The sequence below is a fragment of the Ranitomeya imitator genome, chromosome 1 (genome assembly GCF_032444005.1).
Source record: "Ranitomeya imitator isolate aRanImi1 chromosome 1, aRanImi1.pri, whole genome shotgun sequence".
Taxonomy (NCBI): domain Eukaryota; kingdom Metazoa; phylum Chordata; class Amphibia; order Anura; family Dendrobatidae; genus Ranitomeya; species Ranitomeya imitator.
Window position 1 is genome coordinate 523,701,819 of NC_091282.1, and position 17,822 is coordinate 523,719,640.

The window sequence follows — 17,822 nt, forward strand, 5'->3', positions numbered from 1 at the left end:
CAGCCAATTTTGCGCTCAAAAAGTCAAATGGTGCTCCCTCCCTTCTGAGCTCTGCCGTGCGCCCAAACAGTGGGTTACCCCCACATATGGGGCATCAGCGTACTCGGGATAAATTGGACAACAACTTCTGGGGTCCAATTTCTCTTGTTACCCTTGTGAAAATAAAAACTTGGGGGCTACAAAATCTTTTTTGTGAAAAAAAAATATTTTTTATTTTCACGACTCTGCATTCTAAACTTCTGTGAAGCACTTGGGCATTCAAAGTTCTCACCACACATCTAGATAAGTTCCTTGGGGGGTCTAGTTTCCAAAATGGGGTCACTTGTGGGGGGTTACTACAGTTTAGGTACATCAGGGGCTCTGCAATCGCAACATAATGCCCACAGACCATTCTATCAAAGTCTGCCTTCCAAAAAGGCGCTCCTTCCGTTCCGAGCTCTGCCGTGCGCCCAAGCAGTGGTTTACCGCCACATATGGCGCATCAGCGTACTCGGGATAAATTGGACAACAACTATTGCAGTCCAATTTCTCCTGTTACCCTTGTGAAAATAAAAACTTGGGGGCTACAATATCTTTTTTGTGGAAAAAAAAATATTTTTTATTTTCACGACTCTGCATTCTAAACTTCTGTGAAGCACTTGGGCATTCAAAGTTCTCACCACACATCTAGATAAGTTCCTTGGGGGGGTCTAGTTTCCAAAATGGGGTCACTTGTGGAGGGTTTCTACTGGTTAGGTACATCAGGGGCTCTGCAAATGCAACATAATACCCGCAGACCATTCTATCAAAGTCTGCATTCCAAAACGGCGCTCCTTCCTTCCGAGCTCTGCCGTGCGCCCAAACAGTGGTTTACCCCCACATATGGGGTACCAGCATACTCAGGACAAATTGGACAACAACTTTTGGGGTCCAGTTTCTCTTGTTACCCTTGTGAAAATAAAAATTTGGTGGCTAAAAAATCTTTTTTGTGGAAAAAAAAAATATTTTTTATTTTCACGGCTCTGCATTATAAACTTCTGTGAAGCACTTGGGCATTCAAGGTTCTCACCACACATCTAGATAAGTTCCATGGGGGGTCTAGTTTCCAAAATGGGGTCACTTGTGGGGGATTTCTACTGTTTAGGCACATCAGGGGCTCTCCAAACGTGACATGGCGTCCGATCTCAATTCCAGCCAATTCTACATTGAAAAAGTAAAACGGCACTCTTTCTCTTCCAAGCTCTGCGGTGCGCCCAAACAGTGGTTTACCCCCACATATTGGGTATCGAAGTACTCAAGAGAAATTGCACAACAACTTTTGTGGTCTAATTTCTCCTGTTACCCTTGTGAAAATAAACATTTGTGGGCAAAAAGATCATTTTTGTAGAAAAAATGCAAATTTTTTTTTTCACGGCTCTACGTTATAAACTTCTGTGAAGCACATGGGGGTTCAAAGTGCTCGCCACACATCTAGATAAGTTCCTTAAGGGGTCTAGTTTCCAAAATGGTGTCACTTGTGGGGGGTTTCCACTGTTTAGGCACATCAGGGGCTCTCCAAACGCGACATGGCGTCCAATCTCAATTCCAGCCAATTCTACATTGAAAAAGTAAAACGGCACTCCTTCTCTTCCAAGCTCTGCGGTGCGCCCTAACAGTTGTTTACCCCCACATATTGGGTATCAGCGTACTCAGGAGAAATTGCACAACAACTTTTGTGGTCTAATTTCTCCTGTTACCCTTGTGAAAATAAGAATTTGTGGGCAAAAAGATCATTTTTGTGTAAACAAAAGCGATTTTTTATTTTCACGGCTCTACGTTATAAACTTCTGTGAAGCACTTGGGGGTTCAAAGTGCTCACCACACATCTAGATAAGTTCCTTAAGGGGTCTAGTTTCCAAAATGGTGTCACTTGTGGGGAGTTTCCACTGTTTAGGCACATCAGGGGCTCTCTAAACGTCACATGGCGTCCGATCTCAATTCCAGCCAATTCTGCATTGAAAAAGTCAAACGGCGCTCCTTCACTTCTAAGTTCTGCGGTGCGCCCTAACAGTGGTTTACCCCCACATGTGGGGTATTGGCGTATTCAGGAGAAATTGCATAACAAAATTTATGGTTACATTTCTGTTTTTACACTTGTGAAAATAAAAAAAATGGTTCTGAATTAAGATGTTTGCAAAAAAAAGTTAAATGTTCATTTTTTCCTTCCACATTGTTTCAGTTCCTGTGAAGCACGTAAAGGGTTAATAAACTTCTTGAATGTGGTTTTGAGAACCTTGATGGGTGTAGTTTTTAGAATGGTGTCACACTTCATTATTTTCTATCATATAGACCCCTCAAAATGACTTCAAATGTGATGTGGTCCCTAAAAAAAAATGGTGTTGTAAAAATGAGAAATTGCTGGTCAACTTTTAACCCTTATAACTCCCTAACAAAAAAAAATTTTGTTTCCAAAATTGTGCTGATGTAAAGTAGACATATGGGAAATGTTATTTATTAACTATTTTTTATGACATATCTCTCTGATTTAAGGGCATAAAAATACAAAGTTTGAAAACTGCAAAATTTTAAAAATTTTCGCCATATTTCCGTTTTTTTCATAAATAATCGCAAGTAATATCGAAGAAATGTTACCACTAACATGAAGTACAATATGTCACGAAAAAACAATCTCAGAATCAGCGGGATCCGTTGAAGCGTTCCAGAGTTATAACCTCATAAAGTGACAGTGGTCAGAATTGCAAAAATTGGCCTGGTCATTAAGAACCAAATTGGCTCTGTCACTAAGGGGTTAATGTATTTTTTAAGCAGTTGATACTTAAATAGGTTGTTGTGTGTACAAATATCATCTTTTACAGCTGTAGACTGTATTTGTAAAGTTTACATCTCCATTTCCTTTCTTTGCCTCTAAATGGCCTTCTAAAGTACGGTAAGAGCTACATTTACTGTATCACGCGGTGGCACGAGCATCCGAGTCGTCCTCTCCGTCTGTGAGACAATTGGGGCATTGTGTGCAGGGTCCAGCCTGCAGGCGGTGGGTGTGCTGAATAATGCATGCCTCTATTTACTCAATGTTTCTCTCCTGTGTTTCCCAGCTATTGATTTTGCATGCCCTGTAGAAGAAACCAAACCGTCTGCCAGCTAGATCAGCTGTGAAGCCAGATAGTGAAATGATTGGTAATGATAATGGGAGCTTATGAGAAACTGCCAGTGAGATATTATCTGCACACATGATACTCTGCGACATAAGGGCTCTGGGCGGCCATGCTTCCATGGTGTCATATGCAGGAGAAGTAAAAGTATCATTGGCTAGAAATAGAGAAGTCACTATCTAGTATCTACCGCAGCCGTACTTACACATCACGGTTTCATTTACAGAAAGGTTTTATCACTCTCTATTAGGAAACTGCAACTTTCTAATACACAACAGGACAGAAAAATGTTCCACATAGTGTTAGGGAAAAGGTGTCTAACAGCCCAGTGACTGCCTAATGTCCTCTGATGGTGGGCAGTCACAAAGATGTCACCGTATTAGGGTATCTGCACATGACGTCTTTCTTCTGACGGAGGTTTTCTTAGTCAAAACCACTTCGGGATAAATCCAGCGGACATTCCCCTAAAGTGACTTCTTTGCCAGCATCTTTTTTTCTGTGCTTTAAACTATAAGCAGCGAGTGGCTTTCCCATAGAATGACCATGCTACTTTTTTAACCAGTTCATGGTTTACAAACCCTAAATTGGTTAAAAGAAGTAATAAAAGTCTGAACATGGGCAGAGCATTGTCGTTTTTACATTGCTGTGCATTATATGCGGATTAATGGCGCATTTTCCGGCAGGTTCCAGGTAGAATAGTTCTGAAAAGGGATAACCACTAAATGTTCGGCCACAATAAAATAATAAAGCCTATACTCACCTCCCACGCCAGCACTGTTCCCATGGTGCCGGCACTCGTTCTCCCCGGGGCTGTAATGTGGTGGAAACTCATCTATGGAGATTTGTCTCCACATTTTTTTTTTTAGAAAATTGATGGAAATATTCTATAAATGAGTTCTGCTTGGCTTATGTGGTGGAAAATGAGATGTAGGAGCTTTATAAATATGATGTTTAGCCTAAAAGTCATGTTTTTCAAAGGCATCTATGACAGACTGATATATATTATTAAATGTACTCTACTATTTCAAGATGATGGTATAATATAATATATATTTTCAATATTATGATCTTTATTGAAAAAAAAAATAGTACTCTTACAATTCTCACACAAGCCACTTGGGATTTTTTAGACTCCTACTTACTGTCCTTTCGAGAAGAGTTTACAGGAGTTTTCTTTTAATAAGAGACAGGATTACTATGACAGGTAACACCTCTATACACTACTGATAACACAGGATCCACCAGTTACAATAGGTGATGTCACAGCTGACCCTTCTTCTCCTTCATTTTCAATGACCCTTGCCCAGGCTGAATAGACACTTCAGTACAAAAGATAAGTTCTGGATCTAACCATTGTGATTCTGTGCATATGTTGTTTCCTGAAACAACATGAAGTTAGGAGTCCTAAAAGTCCCCAGTGGTCAGTGTGAAAAATGCAAGATTTATTTTTTTATTTTGTTAATAAAAATTGTGATACAATAGAAAAATGGCCAAAGTTAAAAAAATAAAATTAAGACAAAAACCTAATTTAATGCGTAGGTCATTTCTGATGATAGCTTCGCTTTAAAGGGGTCGTCAAGTACATTTAAGTCATCTTTATCAGATTGGTTGAGAACAAACACCCAGCACCCTGCCTATCAGCTGTTAAAGCCTCTGGCAGCACTCTGTTGTAAATGCTTAGTGAATTTGAATACTGCACCTCCGTACTCTGTTTGGTGTCAGCTGATGGGTATGGCCGATGTACCCAACTCCAGTCACTAAACAATGTGATGGAATTGCGGTGCTCCGGTCCCTATTCTGTCTACATCCAGCTGCTGCTACTATATTGATGACCTTCTCATTGTGCAGCAGGCCTTCATGGTAAAATAGCTGCTAGGAAATCACTGTTAAGGACAGGCAACAAGCAGAAGAGACTTGTTTGGGCTGAAGTGAAAAAACTATTTATATTCCAAGCCTGGGTACACAAAGCTTCCGCTCCTGCAATGACTTGATAGCCGCATGTATACATGGTCTTAGAATAAATACAATTTTTCACTTCTTTGAAATGAGAGCGCTGTGAGTCTTCATTCTTTGTTTGCATGTAAGTATGTATATACAGTGCCTTAAAGTGTTCATGCCCCGTTAAATTTTACACATATTTTCATGTTAGAACCACAAACTTACAAGTGTTGAGATTTATTGAGATTTTATGTGATATACAGTAAAGACCAAAAGTTTGGACACACCTTCTCATTTAAAGATTTGTCTGTATTTTCATGACTATGAAAATTGTAAATTCACACTGGAGGCATCAAAACTATAAATGAACACATGTGGAATTATATACTTAACAAAAAAGTGTGAAACAACTGAAATTATGTCTTATATTCTAGGTTCTTCAAAGTAGCCACCTTTTGCTTTGATGACTGCTTTGTACACTCTTGGCATTCTCTTGATGAGCTTCAAGAGGTTGTCACCGGGAATGGTTTTCACTTCACAGGTGTGCCCTGTCAGGTTGAATAAGTGGGATTTCTTGCCTTATAAATGGGGTTGGGACCATCAGTTGTGTTGAGCAGAAGTCTGGTGGATACACAGCTGATAGTCCTACTGAATAGACTGTTAGAATTTGTATTATGGCAAGAAAAAAGCAGCTAAGTAAAGATAAACGAGTAGCCATCATTACTTTAAGAAACGAAGGTCAGTCAGTCCGAAAAATTGGGCAAACTTTGAAAGTGTCTCCAAGTGCAGTGGCAAAAACCATCAAGCGCTACAAAGAAACTGTCTTACTTGAGGACCGCCCCAGGAAAGGAAGACCAAGAGTCACCTCTCCTTCTGAGGATAAGTTTATCCGAGTCACCAGCCTCAGAAATCGCAGGTTAACAGCAGCTCAGATTAGAGACCAGGTCAGTGCCACACAGAGTTCTAGCAGCAGACACATCTCTCCAACAACTGCTAAGAGGAGACTTTGTGCAGCAAGCCTTCATAGTAAAATAGCTGCTATGAAACAACTGCTAAGGACAGGCAACAAGCAGAAGAGACTTGTTTGGGCTACAGAACACAATGGACATTAGACCAGTTGAAATCTGTGCTCTGGTCTGATGAGTCCAAATTTGAGATCTTTGGTTCCAACCACCGTTTCTTTGTGCAATGCAGAAAAGGTGAACGGATGGACTCTACATGCCTGGTTCCCACCGAGAAGCATGGAGGAGGAGGTGTGATGGTGTGGGGGTGCTTTGCTGGTGACACTGTTGGGGATTTATTCAAAATTGAAGGCATACTGAACCAGCATGGCTACCACAGCATCTTGCAGCGACATGCTATTCCATCCGGTTTTCGTTTAGTTGGACCATCATTTATTTTTCAATAGGACAATGTCCCCAAACACACCTCCAGGCTGTGTAAGGGCTATCTGTCCAAGAAGGAGAGTAATGGGGTGCTACGCCAGATGACCTGACCTCCACAGTCATCAGACCTTAACCCAATCGAGATGGTTTGGGGTGAGCTGGACCGCAGAGTGAAGGCAAAAGGGCCTACAAGTGCTAAGCATCATTTGAAGAACCTAGAATATAAGACATGTTTTCAGTTGTTTCACACTTTTTTGTTAAGTACGTATATAATTCCACATGTGTTAATTCATAGTTTTGATGCCTTCAGTGTGAATGTACAATTTTCATAGTCATGAAAATACAGAAAAATCTTTAAATGAGAAGGTGTATCCAAACTTTTGGTCTGTACTGTATCTCAAAGTAAGGTTATTAGTACAAAGTACTAGTCTGGACTCCTCTACTGCCTGTAGGTGAGCAAAAAATAGAGGGGATTGATGAGTGAGGCAGGGTATATGGCCATAGACATGACATTTATTTACAGATCATTGGCAGATCCACCGAACCTAAGGAGTATCTGCTGCTAATCTTGTGTGACTGATCACCAAAGACATCAGATTGTCATCAGATTTTACAAAATTTATCTGGATCTGATAAATATCTTTAGTTCTACGGCCAGCTCAACCCAACCTGCTCAGGCTAAACTGGTCACTTCATTGGATCAGTAGGAATAACATTGGAACCTATAGGGGTGCATAGAAGCTGGATACACAAATCATGTTTTATCACAACATTTTCAAAATATTACCGTATATATTTTAGACCCAATGGAAAAATAAAAAGCATTGTTGTCGAAGTGGAGGACATGGTGCATATCTATACAGTGGAAACTAAACTGAGCACCATTCTTTTGTTACCATTGTGTTCTTTATGTCTGTCTTATATTTCTAACAACCTTTCTACCAACACTTGTAATACAATGGTGGTGTCTGTAAGGGGGTACGTCTTGTACCAGTTTACATTGTCTGTGGAAAGATAGAATGGCGCCAACCTTGGCCGCGCCTCTCCCCCATAAGCCCAATAGGGTTACCTTTATGATGTGTCTTTCCCTCTTTGTATGAATTTGGCTTTCCAATATTGCAGTTTTCCCACGTACCTCACTCTAATATATTTGGCTCGGGGTGTTTAAAAAACAATTAAATCGCAAGGTGGAGAACACTGCAAAATTGATGGCATTATTACAGGAATGAAGAACTGTTCCCATTGGATAAAATGTTTCCTGCGTGAAACTATAATTAGAAACATTGGACATATAAAGTGAAGCGTAAATGCTGTGCACCGAGCAGGTCACCACAAACAACTATTGCACATGAATGCTTTCTGCTCTGTGTATTTCCTTGCACACTTCCAGCATTGCTAAGTAAACACTGATTTCCCGTCTGGATCTGCAGTGCGTGGGAGAGCTCAGAAATAGTGTCGGCACTGCTCCATGCCAGTGTGATTGGCACTGCAGCTTGGTAGGTGGGTGGAAGACCAAGAGGGTGGCACTGCTGTATTGTTATGTACAGACAACTGCTGAACGGCTCAGTTTGTTAAAGAAACAAACTCCAGTTTTTGGGGAAATGCCTCTGAAGGTTTTGATGCACTTTTTGTAACCAAATCTAGAAGTGGATATAAACGGAATGAGAAATAATAAAGTTTTTCAGGACTTTAATACTGATAGGTCACTAATATCAAAAGGGTGCTCCCGAAACCACCACAATTAAAGGGAATCTGTCAGCAGTTTTTTGCTACCTCATCTGAGAGCAGCATAATGTAGGTAAAGAGAAGCTGAATCCAACGATGTATCACTTAGATTACTGGGTGCAGCCGTTCTGACGCAATCAGAGCTTTTAGATTTAGAATGAAGCAGAGCTGAAAAAGCTAACCCCACCTACACCAGGCTGTGCATATACAATGTCTCTAACCTTGAGGTGCCTATTACAGGAGGGAGCGGAGTCAAGCTTGCAAGAGCTGGCCAGCTAGTCACAGCAAGGATAATCTCAAGGTGATAAAACCGTCACTGTAAATAAACAACAGCACACAACTTGACATGTTACACATCCTTGAATTCTGTGTTTTAACCCCAACCTCATGCTGTCCTCAGATTACCCAGCAAAAACCTGCTGACATATTCCCATTAATCAGCTAATTGAATAGGGCATAACCTACTGATCACTAAGGGTTCAACTGCTGTGACCCCCAGCAATCTTGAGAATGGGGCTCTGAATTCCAACAACAGGACAAAGCCCCAATTGTAATGGAGTAGAGGTGTTTGTCCTCTCCATATATTGTCTACAGGACTGGCAAAAATAGTAAAGCGCTGTATTTGGCAGTTCCAAAGATGATGATTGGATGGAGGCTGAACATGCTCACCTCTCATTCAAGACTGACCTTTTTTTAGGATGCCGAGCCCTATTCTTGGAATCACTGGAAGAATACCCCTTTAAAGGGGTTGTCTACTTTGTTTAACTTGCAAATGTGTAGGGATTAGGAATGATCGAATAGCTTCAGATAAGTGCTTATCCGAATAGTTATAGCGCTTCCTAATAGTTAATAGCTAATAGTTTAGCGCTTCCCAAATTGCTGCCTCGGTAACCTGGAGCGCTCACGATGGTCAGCTGTTCGGAGCCGCGGCTGCATATGTCGCGGCTGCGTGACAGTCACAACACATGCATGGAGAGCCTGTTTGTTGGGTTCTCCATGCATGTGTCGTGACTGTTACACAGCCGTGGCTCCGAACAACTGATCATCGGAAGCGCTCCAGGTTACCGAGGCAGCAATTCGGGAAGCGCTATAACTATTCGGATAAACACTTATCCGAAGCTATTTGATCATCCCTAGTAGGGATAGGATTTTGTGGTACTTAGTAATATACAGTGGGGAAAATAAGTATTTGATACTCTGCTGATTTTTGCAAGTTTTCTCAACTACAAAGAAAGGAGAGGTCTGTAATCTTTATCGTAGGTACACTTCAACTGTAAGAGACAGGATCTAAAAATAAAAACATAAAATCACATTACATGATTTTTAAATAATTAAATTGCAGTTTATTGCATGAAATAAGTATTTGATCACCTACCAACCAGCAAGAATTCTGGCTGACATAGACTGTTTAAGTTTTCTTTAAGAAGCCTCCTACTCTACACTCAGTGCCTGTATTATTTGCACCTGTTTGAAGTCGTTACCTGTATAAAAGACACCTGTCTACACAATCAATCACACTTCAACCTCTTCACCATGGCCAAGATCAAAGAGCTGTGTAAGGACCTTGGGGACAAAATTGTAGACCTGCACAAAGCTGAGATGAACTACAGGACACTAGGCAAGCATCCTGGTGAGAAGGCAATAACTGTTGGCTTAATTATTAGAAAATGAAAGAAACACAAGCATCACAAGACTGTCAATCTTCGTTAGTTTGTGGCTCCATGCAAGATGATTGAGAAAGGCCAGCAGTCAGCCCAAAACTATACGGGAAGACCTGCTCATGCCAGCACATGACCAGGCCCATTTGAAGTTCACCAGTGATCACCTGTATTATCCAGAGGAGGCATGGCAGAAGGTCATGTGGTCAGAGGAGATCAAAATAAAACTTTTTGTTATCAATTTAACTCACCGTGTTTAAGAAGGATGAATGCAACCCCAAGAACACCGTCCCAACCATGAAGCATGGTGGCGGGAACTTCATACTTTGGGGGTGCTTTTCTGCAACTAGGGGTTATTCCATGGTAACTTACGTTACATTCACAAGCCAAAAACTGGCTACAGACTGTTCTTTGAAGGCAGGCACAAAAAGGAGTGAATGTATACTGTATTGTACATTAAACTATTCTTAATAGATTTCAACACAGTTTGATTTTTCAACAATAAAATTAAATGCGAAATACAGTGTTATTACTTGGTAACTTACGCTACAAAAAAAGGAAAGGCAATTGTCCTTCATGAGTCTGCCAATTTTCTGTTCTGGTAAACGGGAGAAACACTATTTTTATTGTTTTAAAACACCATAGTCCCAGCAACTTTAAAAAATTTATTTTAACTACTCTAGTTAAAAGCAACAGTTTTTTTTACAAGAAGTATAGATAACTTACGTTACCACACAGTATAGTAACTTACGTTACTAAGCTGATGGTAACTTACGTTACAGTAATTTACCATCAAATGGATTAAACATATTGTAAGGTAAGTTACCATCATCGTTGTAACGTAATTTACTGTATTGTGTTGTAACGTAAGCTACCATGGAATGACCCAAAGGGGACAGGACAAATGCACCGTATTAAGGGAGGATGGAGTCATGTATGGCGAGATTTTGGCCAACAACCTCCTTTCCTCAATAAAAGCATTGAAGATGGGTTGTGGCTGGGTTTCCAACATGAAAGTGACCTGAAACACACAGTCAGGGCAACTAAGGAGTGGCTCCCTAAAAAGTATTTCAAGGTCCTGGAGTGGCCTAGCCTTTGGAGGTTGCTGAAACTCAATATTGCCCACCTCTGTAATTGTAAACAAATGTTTCTGTACCAAATATTAAGTCCTATTTTTGTATTGTATCAAATACTTATTTCATGCAATAAAAAGCAATTTAATTATGTAAAAGTCATACAATGTGATTTTCTGGTTGTTATTTTAAGATTCTGTCTCTCGCATTTGAAGTGTACCTACGATAAGAATTACAGACCTCTCAATTCTTTGTAGGTGGGAAAACTTGCAAAATCGGCAATGTATCAAATACTTATCTTCCCAACTCTGTAAGTATTACAGGTTCTCCTACTGTACTTTTTATTGCTGCCTTTCTCATCAACTCCACCGCTCTCCTGTCCTTAAAATGACAGGTTATGGAGGAGCATGTGACCAGAACCCATCCATCATCCTCCTCCAATTGAAAGACACAGCACATGAGAAAATGTTTTTTCAGTTGGAAGTGGCTTGTTGACAGGGGTGATCTCTTGCTACTCCATTAATTGTCATTTTCAGAAAAGTAAATATAAAGGTAGGGTTGTCAGGGGCTTGTTGTTACATTTTCAACTACATACCGGGTGTAATTTCCAGGCAGCAGTGAAGGGAAGCAATATTGTAGCCCACGCCACACAACCACAGGGCTAAGCATGACATCAATCACCTGGGCACTGGATATTATTGGAATAATGTGACTCCTCAGTGCTGCACCCCACCCATATGACGGGGAAAGAAGTGGTGTAATGTGATTATGTTTCACAAACAGATTCTTCTTTACTTAGATGAAATCCAGCACATATGTCCTGTGTATGGGTTTAATCTAAATAAAGAAGAATCTGTTTGTGAATCTGGCCTATTTCTACATTTATTGTTTATCTGGGCTGTGGCAGAGCCGTTGTCCAAGCTCCGAGTGGATTGGATCAACGTCAATGGTGAGCTGGAATCTACGTTATTGTAATGTGATAATAACATCATTTTCTCCTTAAAAAGCTACACCCTGGACATTATTGGAAAGATTATAACAAGCCTTAGACGGCCCCAACTTCACTAAGATAGCTAATTGTGAGTTCCCTTTAAACATCAGAATAGTGTGTGATTAGAATTTAATAGTTAGTTTTGAGATTGTGAAGCTCAGCCTTTCACTAAGCGAGTTCCCATAATCTATTTTAACCACAAGGAAGCAATTACTCCTGGAAAGTATAATATTAGCTTGTGGGAAACCTGCAGTATTTTACTGAGAAAGTCTAACTACCACCCGTATAAGACTATAATTCTGCAGAAATGCATTTACTGGGAATGAAAGCGCCGTGAGGACCATTTTCTGTTGTGTATCCAGTTTACATATTTAGTGACTTTTTAAAAAAAAATCTTAAAATCTTTGTATTGGCCCATTTAAATGAGCCAATAATCAGGGAGTGAGCGGTCTATCTAGCCCAACAGGCAACCATCCGATGAACAAGCAAAACAATCGTTAAACAGATGCAATTTTTTTTTTTTTTTTAAATCCTACTTAAAAATTGTTATAGTTGTGAACAGGAGATATGTTTCCAATTACATAATTTTGTATACAGAACGATTGTTTTATTAATCATTCTTGGCCCATAGAATGTTTCTTCCGTCTGCCTAAATAAGCAAGTAAGTGACCATCAATCTTCTTGTTTATAGCCAATTAATGGTCTTTTAATGGCCTGGATCTAAATTAACCTTTTCACTTGTGATACTTGCAGGAAAGTGATCAACTTCTCTTATATGCTGGCTATGTATATCAAGTCCTTAACAGTCCTTCCAGTTTTAGTGAGCATCACAATTCGTTGTCTGTAGGAGAAGTTCCCATCCGTTTATTATATTTTTGGCCTTTTCTTGCAGGTTTCTCAAGCAGCAGCGGAGCTTCAACAGTATTGTATGCAGAATGCCTGTAAGGATGCTCTGCTAGTTGGGATGCCCGCAGGGAGTAATCCATTCCGTGAGCCTAGGTCATGTTCACTCTTGTAAGACAGCAGTTGACATGCTTGATCACTGATTGATGTAAGTATAACATAAAACTGCTGACAGTGACCACTATCAGGGGCAATGCAGAAGTAATAGTCACATCCAAACCATGCAGAATGTCCTTCTACCAGAAAGCGAGACACAAAGACCCACTACACATCTTGCATTATGGCAAAGGATGTTCAAGTTGCACTGCTGCATACATCAGTTTTCTATCATTGATTTGATCCATAATACTACTGAAAATTTCCTGCCCAGTCATAGTAGAAAGGATTTACATAGATTCCTTTATTTATACAAATATGGTGCCACTAAAATCTTTGGTAACACAGTACAACTTGTGAAAACTGTGCAAGATTTGGACCGGGCCCCACCATCTTGATTATATACAGTTGAAACCAGAAGTTTACATATACTATATATGCATGTTTTTCTCAGTATGTGACATGAAATCAGAATAAACCTTTCCCGTTTTAAGTTAATTAGGATTACCATAATTATTAATATTTGCCAAATGCCAGAATAATGAGGGAGAGAGAATGTTTTAAGGCATTTTTATTACTTACTGCAAAGTCAAAAGTCCACTAACATTATGCCTTTAAACAATTCTGGACTGACCATATCATGATATTATGTGTTTGGAAGCTTCTGATAGTTTTTTTTGGCAACATCTGAGTTAATTAGAGACACACCTGTGGATGTATTTTAATGCACACCTGAAACACACTGCTTCTTTCTGTAGCATCATGGGAAAGTCTAAAGAAATCAGCCAAGATATCAGGAAGAGAATTGTGGACTTGCATAAGTCTGGCTCATCCTTGGGTACAAGGATACCTGAAGATGCCTCGTTCATCTGTACAGACAATTATACGCAAGTACAAACAAGATGGGAATGTCCAGCCATCATACCGCTCAGGAAGGAGATGGGTTCTGTGTCCCAGAGATGAACGTGCCTTGGTCCAACATGTGCATATCAACCCAAGGACAAAAGCAAAAGACCTTGTGAAGATGATGGCGGAAGCTGGTAAGATTGTGTCAATAGCCACAGCGAAACGAGTACTGTATCAACATGGACTGAAAGGCCACTCTGCCTGGAAGAAGCCATTACTCCAAAAGAAACATAAAAAAGCCAGATAAATGCTTGCAAATGCGCACAGGAACAAAGACCTTAATTTTTGGAGACATGTCCTGTGGTCTAATGAAACTAAAATTGAACTTTTTGAGTATAACAACCATGGTTACGTATGGAGGAAAAAGGGAGATGCTTGGAAGCCTAAGAACACCATCCCAACTGTGAAACATGGGGGTGGCCGCATCATGTTGTGGGGTTGTTTTGCTGCAGGAAAGACTGGTGCACTTCACAAAGTAGATGGCATAATGAGAAAAGAAGATTATGTGGCAATACTGGAGCAACATCTCAAGACATTAGCCAGGAAGTTAAAGCTTGGGAGGAAATGGGTCTTCCAAATGGACAATGACCCGAAGCACACTGCAAAAATAGTAACAAAGTGGCTTAACGCTTACAAAGTCAATGTTTTGCAGTGGCCATCACAAAGCCCTGATCTCAATCCTATTGAAAATGTATGGGCAAAGCTGAAAAGGCAGGTGCGAGCAAGGCGACCTACAAACCTGGATCAGTTACACCAGTTTTATCTGGACGAATGGGCCCAGATTCCAACCAACTATTGTGAGAAGCTTGTGGAAGGCTTATTCTGATTTAATTTCAGATATTGAGAAAAAACATGCATATGTGTATTTTTATATAGTGTATAGAAACTTCTGGTACTGTACACAATATTTACCCCTTTTTTGTGTGCCATTACTGTATGCAGTTTAGGATTATTAAATTTGTAGATTCAGTCTGAAGGACTTAAAATCAAAATGGAACACTTATGGAAACACGGAGTAAAGAAACACATATGAAACAAAGTGAGAATGTGTGTTATTTCCCAAAGATTCCCTTTTATTCTGATGACAGCTTTAAACTCTTTGAAATTCACATAAGCAGCTTCATCAGGTCACCTTGAAAGACTTTTCAACAGCTTTGAAGGAGTTACTGGAAGTGCAGAGAACTTGTGCAAGCCAACTGATCCCCAACCACTTGGGTGGAGACTGTGGGATTGTGGAGGTCATTTCATCTAACGCAGCACTTTATCCCTATCCTTGATCACATAGCCCTTACATTGCTTTGAGATGTGTGATATGTTATTGTCCTGTTGCAATACAAATGATCGTCCCACTAGTTGCAAACCACGTGGAATGGCTTGTTGTTGCAGAATGCTGTGGTAGCCATGATGGATAAGTGTGCTTTGAATTTGGAATAAATTACCTTGAAAAATATAAGATGGCAAGCTTTCAGAACATGGAGGCTTCTTGATAAGGCAAGTTTATAAATAAATGAGACAAGAGCACAACATTTAAAGCGGTTGTCTGATCTAAAACGACAGTCTGCAGTCTGTGACTGTAGACTTTTGAATCCTATCAGCGCACGCCTTGAGCACTGTGAGGATTCCCCGGTGTCAGCTACGGGAACGACGGTTGCGTGGCCACAAGTGTGTGATATGCATATTCCTGGCTAGACTGTTTCCGGCTTCACACAATACACTTGCATTGGGTGCTCCGGAAACTGTCTTGTTGGATTATTTCCAGGAGTGTGCATATTGCATATATGCGGTCACATGCGCTGTGAGGATTCACAAGTCTGCAGTGACAGAGTGACTGCAGACTTGGCGTTTTTGTCCTTTTAAGATATGTTACAACAGGACATTTGCCTTGTAAAGATAGAGTAAGGTTGTAAAATGAATGGGTTTTTGTTACAAATGGAGAGGTGGTGGGAGTGATGACTTACAGTGGGGCAAAAAAGTATTTAGTCAGTCAGCAATAGTGCAAGTTCCACCACTTAAAAAGATGAGAGGCGTCTGTAATTTACATCATAGGTAGACCTCAACTATGGGAGACAAACTGAGAAAAAAAAATCCAGAAAATCACATTGTCTGTTTTTTTAACATTTTATTTGCATATTATGGTGGAAAATAAGTATTTGGTCAGAAACAAACAATCAAGATTTCTGGCTCTCACAGACCTGTAACTTCTTCTTTAAGAGTCTCCTCTTTCCTCCACTCATTACCTGTAGTAATGGCACCTGTTTAAACTTGTTATCAGTATAAAAAGACACCTGTGCACACCCTCAAACAGTCTGACTCCAAACTCCACTATGGTGAAGACCAAAGAGCTGTCAAAGGACACCAGAAACAAAATTGTAGCCCTGCACCAGGCTGGGAAGACTGAATCTGCAATAGCCAACCAGCTTGGAGTGAAGAAATCAACAGTGGGAGCAATAATTAGAAAATGGAAGACATACAAGACCACTGATAATCTCCCTCGATCTGGGGCTCCACGCAAAATCCCACCCCGTGGGGTCAGAATGATCACAAGAACGGTGAGCAAAAATCGCAGAACCACGCGGGGGGACCTAGTGAATGAACTGCAGAGAGCTGGGACCAATGTAACAAGGCCTACCATAAGTAACACACTACGCCACCATGGACTCAGATCCTGCAGTGCCAGACGTGTCCCACTGCTTAAGCCAGTACATGTCTGGGCCCGTCAGAAGTTTGCTAGAGAGCATTTGGATGATCCAGAGGAGTTTTGGGAGAATGTCCTATGGTCTGATGAAACCAAACTGGAACTGTTTGGTAGAAACACAACTTGTCGTGTTTGGAGGAAAAAGAATACTGAGTTGCATCCATCAAACACCATACCTACTGTAAAGCATGGTGGTGGAAACATCATGCTTTGGGGCTGTTTCTCTGCAAAGGGGCCAGGACGACTGATCCGGGTACATGAAAGAATGAATGGGGCCATGTATCGTGAGATTTTGAGTGCAAACCTCCTTCCATCAGCAAGGGCATTGAAGATGAAACGTGGCTGGGTCTTTCAACATGACAATGATCCAAAGCACACCGCCAGGGCAACGAAGGAGTGGCTTCGTAAGAAGCATTTCAAGGTCCTGGAGTGGCCTAGCCAGTCTCCAGATCTCAAACCTATAGAAAACCTTTGGAGGGAGTTGAAAGTCCGTGTTGCCAAGCGAAAAGCCAAAAACATCACTGCTCTAGAGGAGGTCTGCATGGAGGAATGGGCCAACATACCAACAACAGTGTGTGGCAACCTTGTGAAGACTTACAGAAAACGTTTGACCTCTGTCATTGCCAACAAAGGATATATTACAAAGTATTGAGATGAAATTTTGTATCTGACCAAATACTTATTTTCCACCATAATATGCAAATAAAATGATAAAAAAACAGACAATGTGATTTTCTGGATTTTTTTTTTCTCAGTTTGTCTCCCATAGTTGAGGTCTACCTATGATGTAAATTACAGACGCCTCTCATCTTTTTAAGTGGTGGAACTTGCAATATTGCTGACTGACTAAATACTTTTTTGCCCCACTGTATGTGTTTGATGATCTGGAGTTAGTCTAATGGAGATTTGATACTAAACTAGAGGAGGAGTTTTTATCATCTTGTGTTATTAAACCTCTAGAATACTTCCACTACATTAATGATCTGCTAATTATTTATTTAGTCTTTTTTATATAGTACTATCCTATTCTGCAGCACTTTACATACATTATGATTGCTGTCCTCAATGGAGCTCACAATCTAAACTCCCTTTCAGTATGTCTTTGGAATGTGAGATGAAACCGGACACATCGGAGGAAACCCACGCAAACAGGGGGAGAATATACAAACTTCTTGCAGATGTTGTCCTTTGTGGGATTTGAACCCAGGTCCCCAGCACTGCAAGGCTGCAGTGATAACCACTGAGCCACCGTGCTGCCCATAATAATAATTTGGACAGGCTTAAAAGAGGATCTGTTTGCCTTCTACAATAACTTCATCAAGTT

General features: G+C 40.5%; 1 protein-coding gene across 1 annotated transcript in view; it reads left to right on the top strand.

Moving 5' to 3' along the window:
• The window catches only part of GNG10 (G protein subunit gamma 10), a 65,776-nt gene that overhangs the window by 16,817 nt on the left and 31,137 nt on the right, over nt 1-17,822 (top strand). Inside the window, exon 2 of the mRNA XM_069766976.1 lies at nt 12,791-12,949. Coding sequence (XP_069623077.1) covers nt 12,791-12,916 — 126 coding nt within the window. The 3' untranslated portion in view covers nt 12,917-12,949. The remainder of the gene's footprint in view (nt 1-12,790; nt 12,950-17,822) is intronic.